Below are 20,489 nucleotides of genomic sequence, written 5' to 3'. Positions count from 1 at the left end.
TATGGCTGGATTAGTACAAAACAACTCATATCTTTCAAAATGATGAAGAAAATAGGCATATAAGACTATATTTCGAACCAAGTATATAAACTCTGCAAAAGATCGATGCTATCTTGCCCAAACAACTTGTGTGAAAGAAAAATGAAGTAATCTCATGTTCAAAACTTGAAATGCACGTCTCAGAGACTGCATATAAGCATGGTTTTAAATATCAGCCAATATGTATCATATCGGCCGATATGTGTAGTGTATTGGTCATCGTTGATACGATAAATTGATACTCATTGTGTCAGAGAAAAATCTTGAGAAGAAAATTAAAAATACATATTTTGCTTAATCCTTAAACAAAACAAAATCTCATTTATAATACAGATGATGTTTTTCAATTATTAAAAACAAATATAGACAAGGATACAGTGCATAATATTTTTTCAATATTTTTTTTTAACCTGTAAAAATCCACACTGATACGCCCAATAAATCGGTCGTATCGGCCGATACAGTGCATAGCGTATCATGTATCAGTGGTCACCTATACGGATATCAAACACAATAATTTGAACCATGCATAAATGCAAGCCTTACCACATGACAAGTGGCTAAAGCTAAAGATGCCTTTTTTAATTTCATGAGATCCATATGATGCAGGTCTGTTCAATCATCCAGTAGAAGACTGTAAGTGGTCCAGTTGCTTATAGATTGATGATCAGGCCCATCCAAGAGTTCAGATTGAAGATCCAGAAAATTGAACTAACCAGATTGAAGATTTGAACCATCCAACCATCCATATTGAAGATCTGGACCATATCAAGGGTTCAGTTGAATTAATGAAAAATTAGGACCCTGTCAACAAGTTTGATGGATACTCTGGACAAATGCTTATTGACCTCTGTCGCCCACAGCATAGAATGGCAGGGCCCACAAATTACCTAGATCACCAACCGCCCGATGTTTTCCATTCCAAATCACACAATCTGGATTATGGGTCGTTTGCAATCTAGATCCCATTTTTTTTCGACCCAAAGTTGTGGTCCTACGGTCACTATTGTTGATGTGGTCCATTGCAGCACACAGTATTGGATGCTTTAAAATGCCCATTGGTTGGACTCTGGGGCCTACAAGTTACCTAGATCATCAACCCCCACGCTTTCCATTCCAAATCAAAATAACTGGATGATGGGTCATCTGCGATCCGGATCCCATGTTTACCAACCCAAAATTGCGATCCTATAATTGTTGATTAGGTTGTAAGGCGAGCTTATATTTAGAATGTACAGATTTATGTTATGATCTATACATATAATATAATTCTATGCATGCAGCATCTATAATAATGACATTCATTATTTATTTTTTTTGAAGGTTAACTGCAACTTATATTAAAAAGAAAGGAAAATGCAAAAAGAAAGGAGAAGCATAGAGCGCCTGCTGAGAGGGCAGCCACACTAGCCTCCTAGGAAACGAAAATCATAGTCCTTAAGCATGGGAACATTGACCACCCATTCAATGATACAACCCTTAGCCATAGCTGAAATAGACTCTGCAGATTTTGAGGAGTTTTCAAAACACCTCGTGTTTCTTTCCCCCCAAACAGACCACCAGATGGCGAGGATGGACATCCTCCATAGGCAATTCCTCCTTTTCTCCAAACTGACCCCATGAAGTTCATTATTTCAAATATAAATCACAAAATCCACTTGTATATATAACTATTATATTGCTATACTTAGTAGTATGCACTGGAGCTACTAACATGACTTATCCCTACCATACCGTATTAGAGACATCACATACCAGATCAACCATGCTACAGATAACCTTGGACCAAAGTGACAAGAGATACAAGTTATGCTAAAATGAGCAAAAACACCCCAAAAGGAACCAAGAAGAAGCTGCTAATCCAGAAGAAAACCAAAATCAAAGAAGAACTGATCTATAGTCTCCTTTGCCTCCTAAGAAGGCATACACATCAAGACAGATGGAGGTAAAGATTATTGGCCATCAGTATATTATTTTTCTTTCCTTTTCATCTTTTATTTTTATTTCCTAGTCTTAGAGGCTTTTTGAAATGTTTAACGCAGAGAAGGATAAGGGAATGGAAAGAGAGTACAGAAAGAACATAAAAACCATATCAACCATGACCAAAACAGCTGAACATCCCAAATTCTCCAGTTGCAAAAATCTCAAGCTCAACAAAGAAATTAGATGCTTCGTTTGAGTCCAAATTCAAATGCGAGAGCTATACATGTGCTATAGTTCAACCTGAAACTACTTAATTATCTTTTCTTTTCTTTTTGAAAGATAATTATCATTTTCCTTCATCCACCAAAAAATATTTTTTTTAAAAAAAAAAAACGGTCTCATATAAAAAAAATCAGGTACCCATCTGGCACATAACACATAAATGCCTGTCTATATCAGAAATCTGAAACAACATTACTTGTACTGAAATTTTTTTAATATCAAGAACTAAGAATAATCAAAGATACCTTTCAAAAAAAAAAAACCCCTAAAAGATGATTGAGTTGTTGTCATTGCAACAGGGAATGATTTTCCTTACGAAACAAAAGAAAACTTCAAAGACTATACTTACACCAAGAAACAATAGGCAAAACAATGATACAAGCACAAGCTTACCTGATGAATGGAATCCAAGCAAGATCTTATTACATCAACCGAGGACTCCATATCCACCAATCTGCAATATCCAAGTAAAAAAATTACAGGACCTCTTCCAAGCCAATGAATGGGACATGGATAGATCTAAGATTCAAAGGAAACATAGTCGACATGTATAATAAATAAATAAATAAATAAATAAAGAAGAAGAAGAATGTTGTGGAACAAAAGAGATTGCCATCATCACCATCATCATTATTTTTGTTTAGTTATTAGGGATCAGCTTTACAATCCTTTTTTGCTAATCATTTCTATGGTGTAAAACTTGGTAAGTGAACAAGCCTTCCTATCCCTTCTCGCCACCACAATCCAAGCCCTTTTAGGTCTTCCCCCCATCCTCCTATAACAGCCAAAGATCAATCCCTCCCTCCCATCTATTGGGCAGTGTCAACCCGACTTCCATGTTGGGTTTTGCTAAAACAAATAGCGTGTAACGTAAGCTACATAGCATGTAGCGTAAGCTACATGATACCTCTATTTTTTGATTAAAATAATAGGAAAAATGATCAATATTAAGAATAAATATAAAAAACAAAAATTAAAAATTAAAAAAAAAATAATGCCTAAAAATGCTTCCATTTTCATATAAAAGCATGTTCAAAACAAGTTATTAATTATCACTCATCAAAAGCCAATCTATTTATATTTAATTTAAACCAACTGTTGTGTGGTGGCCCCCATGATGGTTCGGTCGACCAGAGAAAACAATTGACAGCCATAACATAGAAAACAAGACAACCACCATCATCATGTGGACACCGCACACTACACTGCATAGAACAACCAGTACACACTACACAATGGTTCTAGAATAAGCCTTTATTCTACAATATTTCACAACACCAACCCCCAAAAATGAAAAATAAAAATGGAAAATAAAATCAAAAGGCACTCTAAATCAATATGAAATCAATCACAATAAAATAAAAGTTATTAACTGAGATAAAGACTAAAAGAAATACCTGTATTTAACATTAAATCAATCAAAAAATGCAAATCTTCAGCTCCACAGCCGTGTGCACTTCAAATGGGGAATCGCAAGGTTCTCCTTTGTTTGGGCTCCAATGCCCATGAAACTTCAGCCATTGGACCATCTCACATGGCTGATCAATGCCCTAAATTTTTGTCTCTAACGGTTCCTGGATTGAGAGAATCGAAGATAGGAAGTTTGGTGGAAAGATGGCTTGTCATCAATGGTATTAGGGCATTTGAAAGAGTGCTTTTGAAACCTTCTTTCGAAACCCATTTTTTTAAAACATTTGAGCAAGTATGACTTTGTGAGTCTCACACCATTTAGAAAACTCATAAATCTTCAACCATGCACGTGTAGGCCCTTGTATAGATGGGTAAAACTATATGATATGGATATTATGTACAGACATTCTTCATCAACAATAGGACCCACTATTTGGATGGTTTGGAAACTTCTAAATCATTGCCATGTGTGAGAAAGATTGGTCACCACCATTTTACATCAGCAGTTAAACTAACATAAAAAGAGTTTTTTCATAGGGATTTTTCCAAATGGCAGCCCGCCTTTTTGGCTATAGACGGAAATCCTCCTGCTTTTAAACTATTTCCCAAAACCCACCCACCTATTTCAAAAACGTTTTGGGGGGCCGCTTACAAGATGCTTGACAGATGCAGCTGTTAACCACCGAAAGGTCAATTTTACCCCTGGTTAATCGTAGATATTACTATTTCATGCCCTCCCTCGGTTTTACCTTTGCAAAATGACAGTACTGGCCCTTTTTGTCCCCATTTGAGCCGACCCAGAGATTGCAGATGCATGAGGATAGGTGGGGTCCACATGAACTTCTGTCTCTACATGAAGATAAGCGCGGTACACGTGAATGTTGCTAATTGCATGGACATCTCTTTTGAACTAACATCCACAGATCATGTGGCAGTGATGGATCTAGATCGTCGAAATCACATCGATCACATGTATCTAGCTATATTTACCTTATGAGCATGTGCAGTTGACATTTTTCTACTTTAACTGCTTTTTAGGCCACCCAATGGATGAATAATATTGATTTATCAATGTTATACTTGGTGCTCATCCACACTAATATCATAATTCAGACAGACTCTGATTACAATGTACAAGAGAGCACCAACCTCGGTATTGCATTGAGGTGGCAAAGCTCTGTGGGCCCAAATTTCTTGGGGCCATTGTGTGGCCATTTTGAGCTCCACATCTGCTTCAGTTTTTGGTGCATGCCCCAAAATGAGCTGGAAAAACAGATGGACGGGGTGGATTTCTCACAAACATCAAGGTGGGCCCAACAAATGGTCAAAGTTAGGTGGGCACGACAATCAACGTCCATCAATGGCAAACGAGAAGTTTGATGGACATTTAAGTTCAGAGAGGGGAGGGTTTGTCGACCTAGGTGGGGCCCACCATGATGTATGTAACAAATCCAATCCATCCATCTATTTCGTCATCTCATTTTAGGACATGGATCCAAAAATGAGGCCGATCTAAAGCTCAAGTGGGCCAAACGAACATAAAAATTTGAGAATTAAACACCCATCATTAAAATATTCGTCAGGCCATAGGATAATTTTCTTTACTAATCCACCCCGTCCATCTGTTTTTCAGCTTATTTTATGGCTTCTGCCCAAACACAAGGCCAATACTAAGCTCCAATGGGCCACACGGCAGATTAAAGTCCAAAGGTTGTTCGACCATAGTGAGGCCCACAATGATGTTTGTGACCAATTCACTTCGTCCATCTGTTCTGACACCTCATTTTAGGGCATGGGATAAAAAACGAGACTGATCAAGAGCTCAAGTAGGTCAAACAAACATGAAACAGAGGGGATTAAAAGCTCACCATTAAAACACTCGTTGAGCCACAGGATGTTTGCGCCAAATCCACCCCGTCCATCTGATTTTCTAGTTCATTTTATGCCATGGACCAAAAAATGAGGCCAATACCAAGCTCCAATGGGCCAAGTGACAAGAAACAGTGGGAATTGAACGTCTACCGTTGAAGAATCTTGGGGCCATTATAGTTCCCACTTTGCACTTTGGATCTGGCGCATTTTTAGGCTCGTGCACTAAAATGAGATGGTAAAACAGATGGACAGCATGGATTTTTCACAAATGACAAGGTGGGCACTACATACGGTTGGGGGTTAAGGTGGCACGCCCATGAATCCAAGGCAACGAAGGGAGATCGCAAAATGCGGTAAAGTGAGAGCAGTTCCATCAATACGAAAATACACAAATCCATTCGTACAGTAAACTAACAGCAAGCGGTTTAATCTCTAACAGTGAAAACTTTGAGCGAGTTCTCGAAAATAGTTTAAAAGTGGGAGGTTTTCGGTCCATAGCTCAAAAGGCAGGTGGCCATATGGAAAAGGCCCTTTTTAATAAAAATGAGCAGTATGCTGCAGCATAAGCTACGCACGCTACACGCTAATGAACTTACAGCGTAAGCAACTACATGTATAGCGTACACAACACGAGAAATGCGCTATTTACTCACGACATGTAGCGTGCAAGCTATGCTCAATATGTAGCAACACTATTTAAAACACCGGATACCACCATATAGCGTACACTACTGCATGTATAGCGTACACAACACGAGAAGGAGGGTGGCGGGAGGGGGTTAGTTTTTCAATTACCCATGTAAATGCGGATAAATGGGGATAAATAGCTAATTATAGCTTTTGAATGGTGTTTGTTTGAGAGGAAAATAGGCATCCAAAAGCAAGAAATGAAGAGGCATTAGGTACTGTTAAAATCCTAGAGTCCCACAGTGATGTATGTGTGTGATCCACACCGTCCATCCGTTTTACCATCACATTTTAGAGCATGAGTCAAAAAAATGAGGTGGATTGGAAGTTCATGTAGACCACACCACAAGAGAGAAGGGGGGTAATGATGTCCACCGTTCAATGTTGAAACCTTTCTAGCGCGATGTGCATTTATCATCCAATATGTTCTTAGGATCACACTGACATGTATGAAGGGTATATACATATATTAACTTGATCCAAAACTTTTGCAGCCCCCAAAAACATTTTAACCGTTAGGTGTTCAATTCCGATCATTTCCTATGGTGTGGTCCACTTGAGCTTCAGATATGCCTCGTTTTAGGGCTCGCGGGACGGATGGACAGCGTGGATAAGTTACATACATCATAATGGGCCCCACAATTTGTACATCTCTCAATATTGTACGAATGTATCCTAGGAAGTGAGAAGCTTTTGTAAACAAGCTTCCTGTCAAAGTCAACATGGGGACTGCTGCTTGAATTACAAGCAAATACATTGGAAAATTATCATTACTCATTTACCACGAATTACACAGGTAAATGAAAATTCAAACACCCCCTAAAGAAATTTGAAAATTAGAAATTTTCAAAATTCATCCTTCATGGTCGTAACAGCCCCATAATAGTGTCAATACGGGCATATTGGTCGATACAGGCCACTGCCCTTTTTTGCATAACGGACTGATTCACCCCATATCGCACAACAAGGGTGATTGTTTCCTTTACATATTGACTAATACATAACTGTTTTTTTAATACCATGACCTAAAGAGATTGAAGAATTTCCACCAAATCTTTTGTGAGAAACCACAATGCATATAATGGTGGTCCACAAATTCTACATCTCGCAAACACAAGATACTCACATATCTCCTTCTCCGGTTATCAATAGTCAACACCATGTTTTTTTTTCCCCACCAACCATAAGAAGGCCAAAACATAGGGAGGACCCAAATATTTCTATATATAATTAGTGTAGCCGGCATGGAACTTTTGCCACAACTTCTATCATGAATCCTAACAATATGGTAGAACTGGATTCGTGTAGTTGACCCCAGTTAGTTGGGATAAGACTTAGATGATGATGATGATAACCAATGTTCGAAATATCAATATCGCGTTACATATCGCACCCTTGGGATACAGATACGCATCGGTTATTGCATAGGATATCTCAGTTGTATCGCGTAATGTATCGTTGTTGGTGGAATCATGGGGAAACATTGGAAATTGATTGAATTTTTCAACGAAATTTCAGTGATTGTTAAAAAAGACATCAATACACACTTACAAATCAAAACATTACAAAAAACAAGTGCACATAATGAGTTTTCTTTGTATGGGGTCCTAATCTATGCGTTGTCTAACTGAATTGATGCAAGTATATTCAAAGTCTATTTATATAATTTATAAATGTAAGAAGACATGTGAAAACACAAGCAATACATTCAAAAGAAAAGGAAGAATCACTAGATTAGGTTACATACATGTTTGATTTTGATTTTATTTTTATTTTTTCAATTTTCCACAACTTGGCCCTTCTTCTCCAAATCTCAAATTCGAAGTTCTCAATCCATGATTTTTCATGCCATGCAAAACATGAAAAATCATGGATTTGTAACAATTCGACATTGATTTAACATGATTTATAAAAATTAAAAAAAAAAGGATCGAAAAAAAATGTTCACCGGATCGAACATGTGGGATACATCCCACTATTTGTGTGTTTCGTATCGCATGGGTGGTATACAAGATATATCGTGGGATATATCAGCCGATATCGTCGATATTTAAAACACTAATGATAACAAATAACATCCAACTCTCTGGGCTAGGACATACAAACCACAATGAAATACAATGACTTTGATAGGGACTGTGACGCGATTTTGCAATCCTCTATATCCTTCTATCCTCCTCTATCAATAGATAGTGATGCTAGAGACCGACCATAAGACAAGCAAATTCCTCAACTCCTCTTCAATCAAAGCTCTTTGAAAAGAAGAGACCACTAATTGATCTCATACATAATGTGTGCACTGAGCAATCATCATTGCCCTCTCTGCAACAACTCCATGTAGATTAAGGAATATCAAGCAAAGAGGAGTATCTCACACCACATATCCTCACAAAACCAAATGTGTACACCATCACCTAGACAAAAAGAAATCTCCTACCTAAACAAACTTCCCTCATACACATCCAAAGCCTAAATGCTTCATACTGTGACAAATGTCAAGTGAACCATCCTCCTACATTTGTACTATACTTACGGGCTATCACAAATTTCAATAAGTTTTCCTCCCCTTCCACAAACCTCCATAGCCACTTTCTACTAGAGTTTAATTCAATGATTCTAGCAAACTTATGGCTAGACCCCTAGCTCCTCAATTGAGAAACATCCCTCCAATCTACCAAATAAAATATATACTTGTCCTCTACCCCTCTCCAAAGGAATCCCTTTGAATTCTTTCCAACCAATCAATTAATAATATTAACCAAACAATGATACGTAGATATGAAGTAAATCGGCATGTTTGCTAAAGCTGTTTTGATCAAAGCAATGCAACCACCTAGAGACAGCAATTTTTCCATCCCAACAACTTCAGCTCCTTCCTTTCAACTTTATGCAAGCGGATGTGGGCCCAATATCCATGGGCCAAGGCCCAAACCCATAACTGGCCCATCAATAAGAAGGCCTAATGGCTCCAATCCTCCTAATTAGGCAGCTACCTATGCAAAATCAATCAGCTAACCATGAAATAAAATCTCATTAGATATCTCTTATCCATTAAACATCTTTCTTATTTACTTTTCCATTTTTACATAAATCATCAGTTGTCAATGATATTAAGAATCTTCCTCATTTATACGTCTCAAAGCTTATTTAAGGGCCTGATATGAGTAGTATCAAAGCACCTTGAAAATGAATGAAAATTATGGCTATTGTTTCTCCTTTATTTGCAATTCATGTGCTTAGTTTTAAAGTGCCTACATCTGGGTGGATCCTTCCCATTAGCTGGTTGTGCGACAACTACCGCATCCCACGGATGCTTGGTCGGTTTTCCAATGGATAAGTGAGGCCCAAGTAGGTTTGTGGAAACTTGCCTATCTTGCACCCAAAAATCTGAAAAAAAAAAAAAAAAAAAAAAAGAGAGAGAGAGAGAGAGAGAGACACGCACACACACATCGATCCCATTAAGCCTTATACCCAAAGCTTCACTATGTGTTTATTGTATGACCTAAGGCCAACTCAAAACAGTGTATTTTCCAAAGATTATCCACTTGAACTTGATCAGCCTCATAGAAAAAGGATCGTGCCATCAGTGAATTGAAGATGAGCAATCTGAACATTAGCATTTTCCACCAAGAAACTATTGACCAACCCTTGCTCTTTTCACAATTCAACTCAAAGCCTCTACCACCAATGCAAACAAGAAAGGAGATAAAAGATCTCCCCAACACAAAAGTCTCGTGTCCCCTAAAAAAATTTGGAGATCTGTTTACTAGCACAAAAAGATATGCAGAACATGTACATTCTCCCATCCACTTAATCCATCTTATCCCAACATCCTCAACATACAGTTTCCAGAGTTGATGTGGAATAACCAAGTTAACAATTAGGAAAATAAGAAAAAAGGGGACAGGTGGGAGACATCAAAACCAATGCACACACGATTACCAAGATACCCTCATCATGGACGATGGAACAACATTTAGACATATATAAGCACATTATGCACAGAATTATATAATAATAAAAAAGTGATACATGGTTCCATGTTGCTTAAAAAAAGCCTTAGGGGAAAAAAGCATTGGAGGACTTACCAAAGGATGATAAAGCACCCGAATAAGCTATTGTTCCTTATATTTGTAGAGCTCTTGCCAATGACCAAGGGCTATGAGCAAGATCCAGAAATTTACACCTTGCACCCAGCTGTTGTATGTAGGAGGAATGTGGTGCAATAAAAGCCACTAAGGAAGAGAGGACCAGCACTGATTCCCAACATTACTTGATCCAAATCCACCATTGCATCAAGAAAATATTTCCTTGACAAATTAAAGATGTGAACAAATTTAAGAAACTATAAATGGAAGAAAAGTATAATAAACAATATATATATATATATATATATATATATATATATAACCAATGTTATTTGCAATTTTGTAACAATCATAAGCTTACTTGATGAATAGGAGCCAAACAAGATTCAATTATATCAGCATAAGAATGTTACTATCCACCAACCTGCCATACACATTCAGGTAAGAAAACCGTACAAATCTCTTTAAGAAAGTTGAAATGGGAAGTGGACACTGAGATTTAGCAAACAGATCATTTAACCCAATCTTCAGTGAATGGATCACATAGAAGCGAATTTCAGTGCTAAAATCTTTTCCTCAGGAAACAAGGTCTATCAATAACAACGCTAAAAGGAAAATGTTTATCTTAAACTTATTCAACTATTGTGGCTTAAAACTCTTAATTGAAGGGATTAAATTGAAAAATCACACAAGTTATTTGAATAGACATGACCCATGGGTAAAGCACATATTAACTCGCATACTTGAAAGGATATTTCTCCAATGAAACTTAAAAGAACATTTTAAAAGATAGCAAGTTGACCAATTATGCATATAGAATAAAGTGTTGGAAATTATACAAAAACATGAGTAGAAAATGAGAGTTGCAAATATTAAGGGCCTGTTTAGTTGCGACTAGTGAGTTCATCTCATTTTATTTTATCATAATTATGCATTATAGATCAATCCTTTGATAGGGATTAAAAATACAGCCAGCAATTTTATATAAACTATGATCTTTAACACAATTACAATTAAATAAAATTAGATAAAATATTTTTTAGTGGCAACCAAATGGGCCCCAAGAATGAAGAATCAGGTTATTTGAAGCAGCCTAGGAGAGGTCCAAACAGGAAATAAATGGAGAGCTGATTGAGATGGTTAGGCCATGTGCAATGAAAAATAAAGACAGACCCAATAAGAATGGAATCTATAATTACGGGTGAAGGGCCTAAAAGTAGGATGAGAAGACCAAAAAATACTTGAATCAAGGCAGTGAGAAGGGATAATAAGGTCAAAAGGAGGATGAGAAGACAAAAAATAAATAAATAAATAAATACTTGAATTGAGGTGGTGAGAAGGGATAATAAGGTCTGTTTGCTTGCACAGGATAGGGCCTTAGGAATGATTGGCAAAACTAGATACTTGGGCCAACCCAAAATAGTCTCTTTTTTTAAGAGATTTATTTCATTAAAAGGAAAGGAAGAGCAACAAAGGAAGGAACAAAAGCAACATTGAAGGGACAATTGAGGAGGGATCATCAATTCCACTACAACATGAATTCAGTTCCCAGTTATTATAGAAAAGTCCTCAGGACATCAGGTAAAGACACTTAAGGACTTGGCCTAGCCGAACGGCTTCTTCTTAGCCTTAAGGCAACACCTTTTCTAGCCAACCTGGTAAGTTGAAAATATTCTGTTTGACCATTCAGCCAAAATCCCACTGGTAGAGAAAATTCCCACAACACCTTTCTTTTTTGGCCTCAGCAACCTCTGCTATACATGGAACTAAAAACACCATTGACAAGGCACCACCCAAAATGTCATGAAGAGATCAAAGAACCTCCACCAGATGGCTCTCACAAAGTCACGGTGCATGAATAAATGGTCTACAGACCCCGCATTCTGAAAGCATGACATACATTGGGCCAACCCCAAATAGCTAGGACCACTGTAATTAAAATTGTGCACTTTATGACCCAAATAGTACGCATTTCAATTGGAATCATAGTGGTTTTCCTATAAATGATTTGAATCATACAGTTTAATCTCAAACTCAAAACATAATGCCTAACCTTTCAACCACTTCTTTTCCATGGATATCTTTATTTGGAATTGCAATCTTCTTCAACGAGAGTTAGGGAGAGAGAGAGAGAGAGAGAGAGAGAGAGAGAGAGAGAGAGAGGATTTTTGGTTTTCAAAACAATGAAGGGGGGAGATTTAAAATATCAAGATATCTTCATCGTTGTCAACTGAAAAATGGTCTTCCATATCATTCAACATCCAAAAAGAGACACCAACTCATTTCAAGAGGGATCCATCTCTACGGAGCTTAGCATGATTCTACACTGACCTGGGGTGGGTTTAGGAAAAATAAAAGGATGATGTGGAGATTTAAAATATCAAGATATCTTCATCGTTGTCAACTGAAAAATGGTCTTCCATATTATTCAACATCCAAAAAGCGACAAACCAACTCATTTCAATTTTCAAGAGGGATCCATCTCTACGGAGCTTAGCATGATTCTACACTAGCCTGGGGTGGGTTTAGGAAAAATAAGAGGATGATGTGGAGAATGGCCCTGCTTGCTGTTTGGGAAGAAAGAAATGTGAGATGCTTCAAGGATGAAAGCAAGGCAGTGGAGGGATTTCCCAAAGGGCTAGGCTGCTTGTTGTCAAATGAGCCTCTTGTATTTATAAGTTTATGGGTTGTAATTTTGCTATTCTTGGGATGTAATTGGAGTGCCAGCTCAGCGCTTTTTTTGTTGTCTGTTTTTGCTTTTGTTTAATAAAATTCTCCATGATCTCTCAAAAGAAAAGAAAAAAAAAATGATTCTACACCAAGATTTGTAATTTTTCATGGAAATTCTCTGACTTTGCAATTTGTTTCAGAATTTCTCCTTGTTATTTGTTATTTTGGGTTGAGAAATGGTTAAGGAGGTGGATATTAAATGCGCTCATTCCTCCAAGGTGCATGGAGATAATAAGCAATACTTAGGTTGTAAATCCCATCTCACAAGAATGAAAAATAATGTTGTGTTAGAGTAATCAAGTGAGTAGCAATGTGGCAGCAAAATTTAAGCAGCTCCTGGAAGAGAGTGAATGTAAACAACAAAAAGGAGATATAGCAAGTATGATATAGGAAGGTTGACAGATTTCTTTCAACCAAAAATAGTGATGCAGGATTGTAAAATCACTGCTTAGGGTCTACCAGTAGACTGTTGTTGGAGGATTAGAATTTTAGGTCAAAGATCCCATTTGATTAGATTGTGGGGCCAACATACCCAGCAGTGGGGTCCAGTTCTCACCCCTGATTAATGATGGGGAACATGATTGACAATCCAACAGTCCTGCATCAATTAACCCGATGACTATGGGGTGAGAAGAGGAAAAGGACTTACAGTGGATGATTTTGTACTCAAGGTTAGGGATGACGGGAGAAGTGGAGAAACCAAAACAAATTACTCTAAACTATATGTGGAAGAAAAGGGGATATGTAATGTGCTTGCAGTTCAATCTTTTCTGTGTAAGTCTCTTCATGTAAACACCCTTCCAGTTCAATCTTTTCTAAGAGTATGTTTTCTGTTAATCTCATTTTTCATATGTACCGGAAATGGAACTCCTGAGCGATCACAAAGTAAAACATACTTGTCTCAGAATGAAATTTTATCTTATTGAGAGATCAATCGAAGAATATTTGAAAGAAGGGGGAAAATGGAATGCATGTTGGATGGGTTTTTTTATCTACGAATGCTGAATTTTATTAAAAAGGGAGAAGATACAACAGAGCCAAACTGGCCGACATCAGAATATAAGGCACAGATGGCAGGCCAAACAAACCGCGACTAGAACCAAACAGAATTACACACAATCACCCAAGATGGAAACAAAGAAGCTGACCAAACACACAGACAAGTTATCTCATATCCTCTGTTGGATAGGTGAATTGATGAAGAAAACCAAAATATAACCGCTTTCACAGTTGTTGTCCTCATGAAGCAATCTTTCTTAAGTTCATCGAATATTGATACTTCAGATATGTCAAAGAATACAAAAATAAAAATAAAAAATGTTTGTACTACTTGCTTGGATTTAAGATGATGGTTCAAGTGATAACCAATAGCATTGTGGCATTTGTCAGAGCATGGCACAAAAGCAAAGTCGATGTTTCACAATGCGTGACCCACCTAATGAGTGACTCAGATCTCAAACATCCATGGCATTAGGGGTCGTTTGGATGCCTGTAAAGTCCTCAAGTTGTAAAGGAATTACGGGTAATCAGATTACAGGGGCTGCTTGGATGCATGTGTTTGCCTGTAAAGGCTTTACAAGCCAGGCTGTAAACAGATTACAGCTTTCAGCTATAATCTGAAACCTGGCAAAAATCCATGTTTCAGATTACAGGTAAAGTCTTTACAGCTGTGTGGCCCATCGTAATGTGTATGGTACATCCAATCTATCTATTATGTGCTTTCCTTGATGCTCTCCTATGGCCCTAAAAAATCAGCTCGTTGATTTTCAAATGGACCATATGAGGGAAGGACGGAATGTTCACCATTAAAAACTTCCAACTTGCATTGGGGGCCCACTGTGACAGGTGGAGGACATCCAATCCTCCTAGTGTGTGCATGTTTTAATGCTCTCTTAGGGCCTCCCAAAAAAAAATCAAGTCCTTGTAGGATTTGCAGATTTTGAAAGGTTTACCACCAAGTTCTATGGTGTGAATACGTACTTTATCCATTGTAAACACTTTACAAGCTAGCCAAACACAATCTGTTTACCTGTAAACAGATTACCACTTAAGCCAAACGGAATAGCATGTAAACCGTTTACACCTGAAACTCTTCTCAGGTGTAATGAGCTTACAACTTAAAACTTTACTGGCATCCAAACGACCCCTTAGCTACTCTCCATCTCACTGACAAGTCCCAACTCCATTTCATATATATGGGTCCTTAAGTTCAGTCATCTAGACTGTTGATCTTGCATAAGCCACTGTAAATGGGATGTCCCAGAAATCTTCCATAAACTTTCCAAATTAGAATATCCTATCCATCCAATCCTTTGTGGGATTGCTGATGCATTCTTCTAACCGTCTGCTTGTACTTCTATCAATTCGCCTGAAATAACTTTGAAGCTCTGAGCTTTCTGGAGCATCCCCGGTCAAAATTGGGACCCATCGAATCAAGGGCCTGGATAACGAAACCATGAATCTTACTTGATCGACTCGGGGCATCAGGACATCCACATCATTATTCTCGGATATCATAATTCGTCTATCTACAAAGAGAAATGCAAAATGATTCACAGGAGAGATTGAAAAGAAGTGGTTTGCAGCAAGCACCACTCATCAGTTGAGCCCGCCTGTGAACATGCCCTAGCCCAAAAAATATGGTTGATCCACTCATAAGGTGGGCCAGACACGAATGTTGAAAGTTGATTTTTATTTTTTTATTTTTAATCCCAAACGCCGTGTTAACGGTGGGATCCACCTGATGAATGGACCCGATCTCGCGAATGTGTGCCACTTTGGCACGTCTACTGCGAGTCCGCCCTTCAACCTCTTCTCGCGCAGAGAAAGGGAGAGATGAAAATGGAGATTTTGCATTTGACAATTTGCATTTGAGAGAGAGAAACATACCAAAATAGATTGAAGATGAGGTTTTGCGATCGAAGATTTGCAGAGTGTGGAGATGATAGAGAGTAGAATTTTAGAGCCTGTTTGGCTGCTGGAAATGGTCTTCCTGGTTTTGTATTTCCTTGGAAATCTTAGAACATGATTCTTCGTTGAGACTGATTTTCTCGGGAACCCTGAAATCTGTTTTGGGTTGTCATTCGTCCACGGGTCGGGTTGGACGCGGATTAGCTAACGAGAGGGTGAGTACCGAGACTCGCTGCTGAAGCGACGTCGTCAAGTTCTGTGGGCCCACCATGATGTTTATTTTGTATCAACACCGTCCATCCATTCGTAGAGATCATTTAAGGGCATAAGCCAAAGAAGAGAAAATGACCACTGTAGACAAAACCTTTTACCCAGCGGTTTTTATGAGGGAATACAAACTTAAGTTACCAACTTAGACTAGCACATGCGGACAGCGACTTTGAAGACGAAACTACCCCTCTTTTTCACTGCGAAAACGAGCGCTGACGCTCCTCCAACTGAGAGTTGTGCGAACGGCTTAAAAGAGATCAAAGTTACATGGCCCACAGCTATGTATTTATTATATCCACAACGTTCATCCATATTTTGAGATCATTTCGGAGCATTATCAACAAAAATAAAATCATATCCAAAGATCAACTGGGCCACACCACACAGAGCAGCGGAAAATTGATTTTCATCGTTGAAACTTTTGTAGAGCCCACCATAACATTTATTTTCCATCCAATCTATTCATAAGGTCACAAAGACCTAGATGAAGAGCAAAAACAAATTTCATAATGATCCAAAACTTGTGTGGCCCCTAAAAGGGTTTCAACGGTAGACGTTCAAGTAGAATGGTAATGGCGTATGGATAGAGATACCAATATAGCTACGGTTAGAATCCGTAGCCATAATAGTGGCTCGGCGATCAATAGTGAATCCCATGATTCCACCGCAAGTCGCTGTCTTTATTGGCGATTGATCGCCCCCCTAACCTATGGCTACGGATTATAACCGTAGCTATAACCGTATCCCTATACACTTTCTTTCTTCTTTTCTTTTCTTCTGTCTTTTTTTTTTTTTTAAAAAAAAAAAAAAAATTTACATGGAGAATTTTATTCTACCTACATTTTTTTCTAACACATATTTATATAAATATGTAAATATAAGCATATAAAAAAAATTTCTCTTTTTTTTCATTTCTTTCTTTATTCATATAAAAAGAATATTTTCTAAACTAAAATTAGTTACTTGACGTACCATATATAATTTTAGGGTTGAAAGTTGGGCGGGCTCAACCCGACCAACCTGTGACCGACCGGACATTGGGTTGGGGTTGGTCAGGATGTATCGGGTTTGATCTTGGGATTGGGCCATACAAACAGCAACTCGATAAAACTTGAGTTGGGCTTGTGTTGAGGTCTCAGGAATTGCCAGGAAATGCATGGAAATGACCGTGAAATGCATGAAAATGACCGTGAAATGAAGGAAAATGACCGTGAAATGCATGAAAATGACCATAAAATATATGAAAATGACCATGAAATGCATGGAAATGACCATGAAATGAAATGGAATCGCCGGGATTGACCGTGAAATGCATGGAAATGACCGTGAAGTGAAAGGAAATGACCGTGAAATGCATGGAAATGACTGTGAAATGAAACGGAATCGCCGGGATTGCCTGTGAAATGCATGGAAAAGACCGTGAAGTGAAGGGATTTGACCGTGAAATGCATGGAAATGACTGTGAATCAAAACGGAATCACCGGGATTGACCGTGAAATGCATGGAAATGAAGCGAATTGACTGTGAATGAGGGAAGCTAGAAATTGAGCGAGGCAACGTACAAATTAAATAAGACAACCTAGGAAATGAGCGAGGAAACCCGGTCGACCCCGCAAATGGCATTCACACCCCAAAATTTGAGATCGCTTTTTATTCCTCTAATAATTGAAACAAGGAGAAACAAGTTTTTAAAATAAGGCAAAAACCAACTTTGGTGTATGTGAAATCTTTTCGTATTTCAATTTTTGACTCAATATCAAGGGCTATTGATAAGCATAAACTGGAAAATGAGCGGGCCAAACTAGAAAATGAGCGAGACAAACTAGAAATTGAGCAGGCCAAACTGGAAATTTGAGCGGGCCAAATTGGAAATTGAGCGGGCCAAACTGGAAATTGAGCGGGACAAACTAGAAATTGAGCGGGCCAAACTGGAAAATGACCGAGACAAACTGGAAATTGAGCGGGCCAAACTGGAAATTGAGCAAGATAAGCTGGAAATTGAGCGGGACAAATAGGAAATTGAACGGGCAAACATGGAAATGAGCGGAACAAACTAGAATTTCAGCAGGACAAATTGGAAATTGAGCGGGCAAACATGAAAATGAGCGGGACAAACTAGAATTTCAGTGAGCCAAACTGGAATTTGAGTGGGCAAACATGGAAATGAGAGGGAAAAACTAGAATTTCAGCAGGCCAAACTGAAAATTGAGCGGGCAAACATGGAAATGAGCGGGACAAACTGAAAATTGAGTGGGACAAACTGAAATTTGAGTGGGCCAAACTGGAAATTGAGTGGGACAAACTAGAAAATGAGCGAGCCATCCACCTCCAGAGCAATGAACAGACCTGAACAAAGAGAGAAGGACTAGCTTTGCCAACTTCAACTACTCTTGGGAGTAGTCAATAAACTCTAAAAGATTGAAAATCCATTGTCCTTACACAAATGTGCAAGTCCTGAAACATGGCAAATATCAGACTGGTCATAGCATTTTTTTAGGTACACTAGAACTGTACTTTGACATAATGAATACCTTAAGAAATAAGTCACTTTCAAAATACCCACCAATATAGCTTCTCCAATTTCACTAATTATAAAGGTAAGTCTTTAGAATTTTAAGAAACAAAACTATGTGAGATTACTTCAGGATCATTTGAATTGAGGGCATCTAAATGCATTGGATATTTCAATTACCAGGCATTGTAATGCCTGGATGGTGTAACTGCTGGCAATTGAACATAAAATAATGAAAAGCTGAAAAGCTGCAAACATAACATAAAACAATGGCTCTTCGATATAAACACATAAAACTTGTAGTAGAAGACATAGAACATTGTGGGGATGTTCTATGCACAATGAAGCCAAAATGTGAACTATTTAGACCACCTAAGGTGGATCCCACATTTATAGGGCTAGGGTATATCCAAGATTCTTCATCAGTTATAGGGGATGCGCCTAATATAAGTTTCCAACAACCCAGGGTATATCTACCAGATTACTCAATTTTTATGAAAATGTTCCTCAAACGAACATCCTAGCTTATCCTCTTGAGGCTACATGCCTCTAGAATGCCAAGAATATCTCCTGATTACTGAGAAACCAGTTCTGAATGGTCTCTCAATTTGGTGTTGGATGTCTTGGAGGGACCAAACATCCAACCTTTTCTAATTCAAATTCTTTTGGATGAAAAATCAGAATAATATTGGGATACTCCATTATGAACCAACCCTATTGGTTCATCGATAAATCCCTGACCACTTCTTTGTTAATTGTGTAGTGAATTGGTTGTAGCATCACCCGTGGAGGATTATTTTATATACATTGACGATCTCTCATGTCCTAATAAGACTCCTCAGCTCATTTGCCAGTGTTGTTTCTGCCCTTTTATTAGGATTATACATCATATGTTGTAGGAAGAATTTCAATCCTTCTATGAATAAATTTCATCCTTGTTGGGAGTATTTGAAATTTTATTAGGGTGAGAAGTTGGGGTTCTCCATCTTCAAATTGGTTGTGTGAATAATAGTACAATACCTTGTTTGCTTTTAGTGCTTGTATGTAATGGTTATGGGTTATCTACAAATGTGATGTGAAGAGTTGATCCAAATTACTTATCTTCCTTTTTTAGCAACTAGCCAAGGAAAACGTACCTAAATAAGACTTTAATTTCATTACTAAACTATGGAGGTGTCCCAAAAGAATACTTTATGGATCTTCTGAGGAATGCTTTGAATGATGCTCAATTTCTAGTTTGTCCCACTCAATTTCCCAATTTCCAGTTTGACCCACTCAATTTCCAATTTGGCCGACTCAATTTCCAGTTTGGCCTGCTCAATTTTTAGTTTGTCCCGCTCAATTTCCAATTTGGCCCGCTCAATTTCCAGTTTGTCCCGCTCAATTTCTACTTTCCGAAATTCCTCCATGCTACAAGTTCTCCAGATGCAAATAACTGAAAAATTATGAAAACATGTCCCTCATTTGTTCCGTTTTCTCTGCCACCCCACCCAACACTTACACATTTGTCATAGAAAATCCATCCATCATGAAGGAAAGAAAATTAAACAAGAGAAACCAACTTACCGACCCAAAAACTCACTCAGCTACTTCCTCTATGTACGACCGCATGGGCTTGGATATGTGTACGGCTGTATGAAACCCTCCCATACTCTATGGTTGTTTGCATAAACCCAATAATAAGGCTGTCAATTGGATATGTGAGACCAAGTCCAATCAATGGAATTTGATTGAATACGTGGGCCTCAAATTGGACCTTAATTTGC

At 38.1% G+C, this 20,489-nt stretch overlaps 1 protein-coding gene across 7 annotated transcripts in view; it reads right to left on the bottom strand.

The window, feature by feature from the left end:
• Window positions 1–16,120, bottom strand: part of LOC131234434 (sec1 family domain-containing protein MIP3) — a 33,091-nt gene extending 16,971 nt beyond the window's left edge. Inside the window, exons 1-4 of one of the 7 annotated variants that reach the window (XR_009165710.1) lie at window positions 15,921–16,119; window positions 10,663–10,725; window positions 10,302–10,523; window positions 2,638–2,698 (exon numbers count right to left, since the gene is read on the bottom strand). Coding sequence is in view for 5 of the 7 variants with exons in the window: in XM_058231302.1 (XP_058087285.1) it covers window positions 2,638–2,688 (51 nt within the window). In the remaining 2 variants the exon portion in view is untranslated. Of the gene's footprint in view, window positions 1–2,637; window positions 2,699–3,641; window positions 3,902–10,301; window positions 10,524–10,662; window positions 10,726–15,920 lie in introns of those variants that run through there. The other 6 variants (XM_058231302.1, XM_058231295.1, XM_058231296.1 and 3 more) reach the window with 6 other exon arrangements.
• Window positions 16,121–20,489: the final 4,369 nt, after the last annotated feature.

This window comes from Magnolia sinica, chromosome 19 (genome assembly GCF_029962835.1).
Source record: "Magnolia sinica isolate HGM2019 chromosome 19, MsV1, whole genome shotgun sequence".
NCBI classification, from domain to species: Eukaryota; Viridiplantae; Streptophyta; class Magnoliopsida; order Magnoliales; family Magnoliaceae; genus Magnolia; species Magnolia sinica.
Note: the sequence above shows the minus strand (reverse complement) of the source record. Positions and strands in the feature narration are given on the sequence as shown.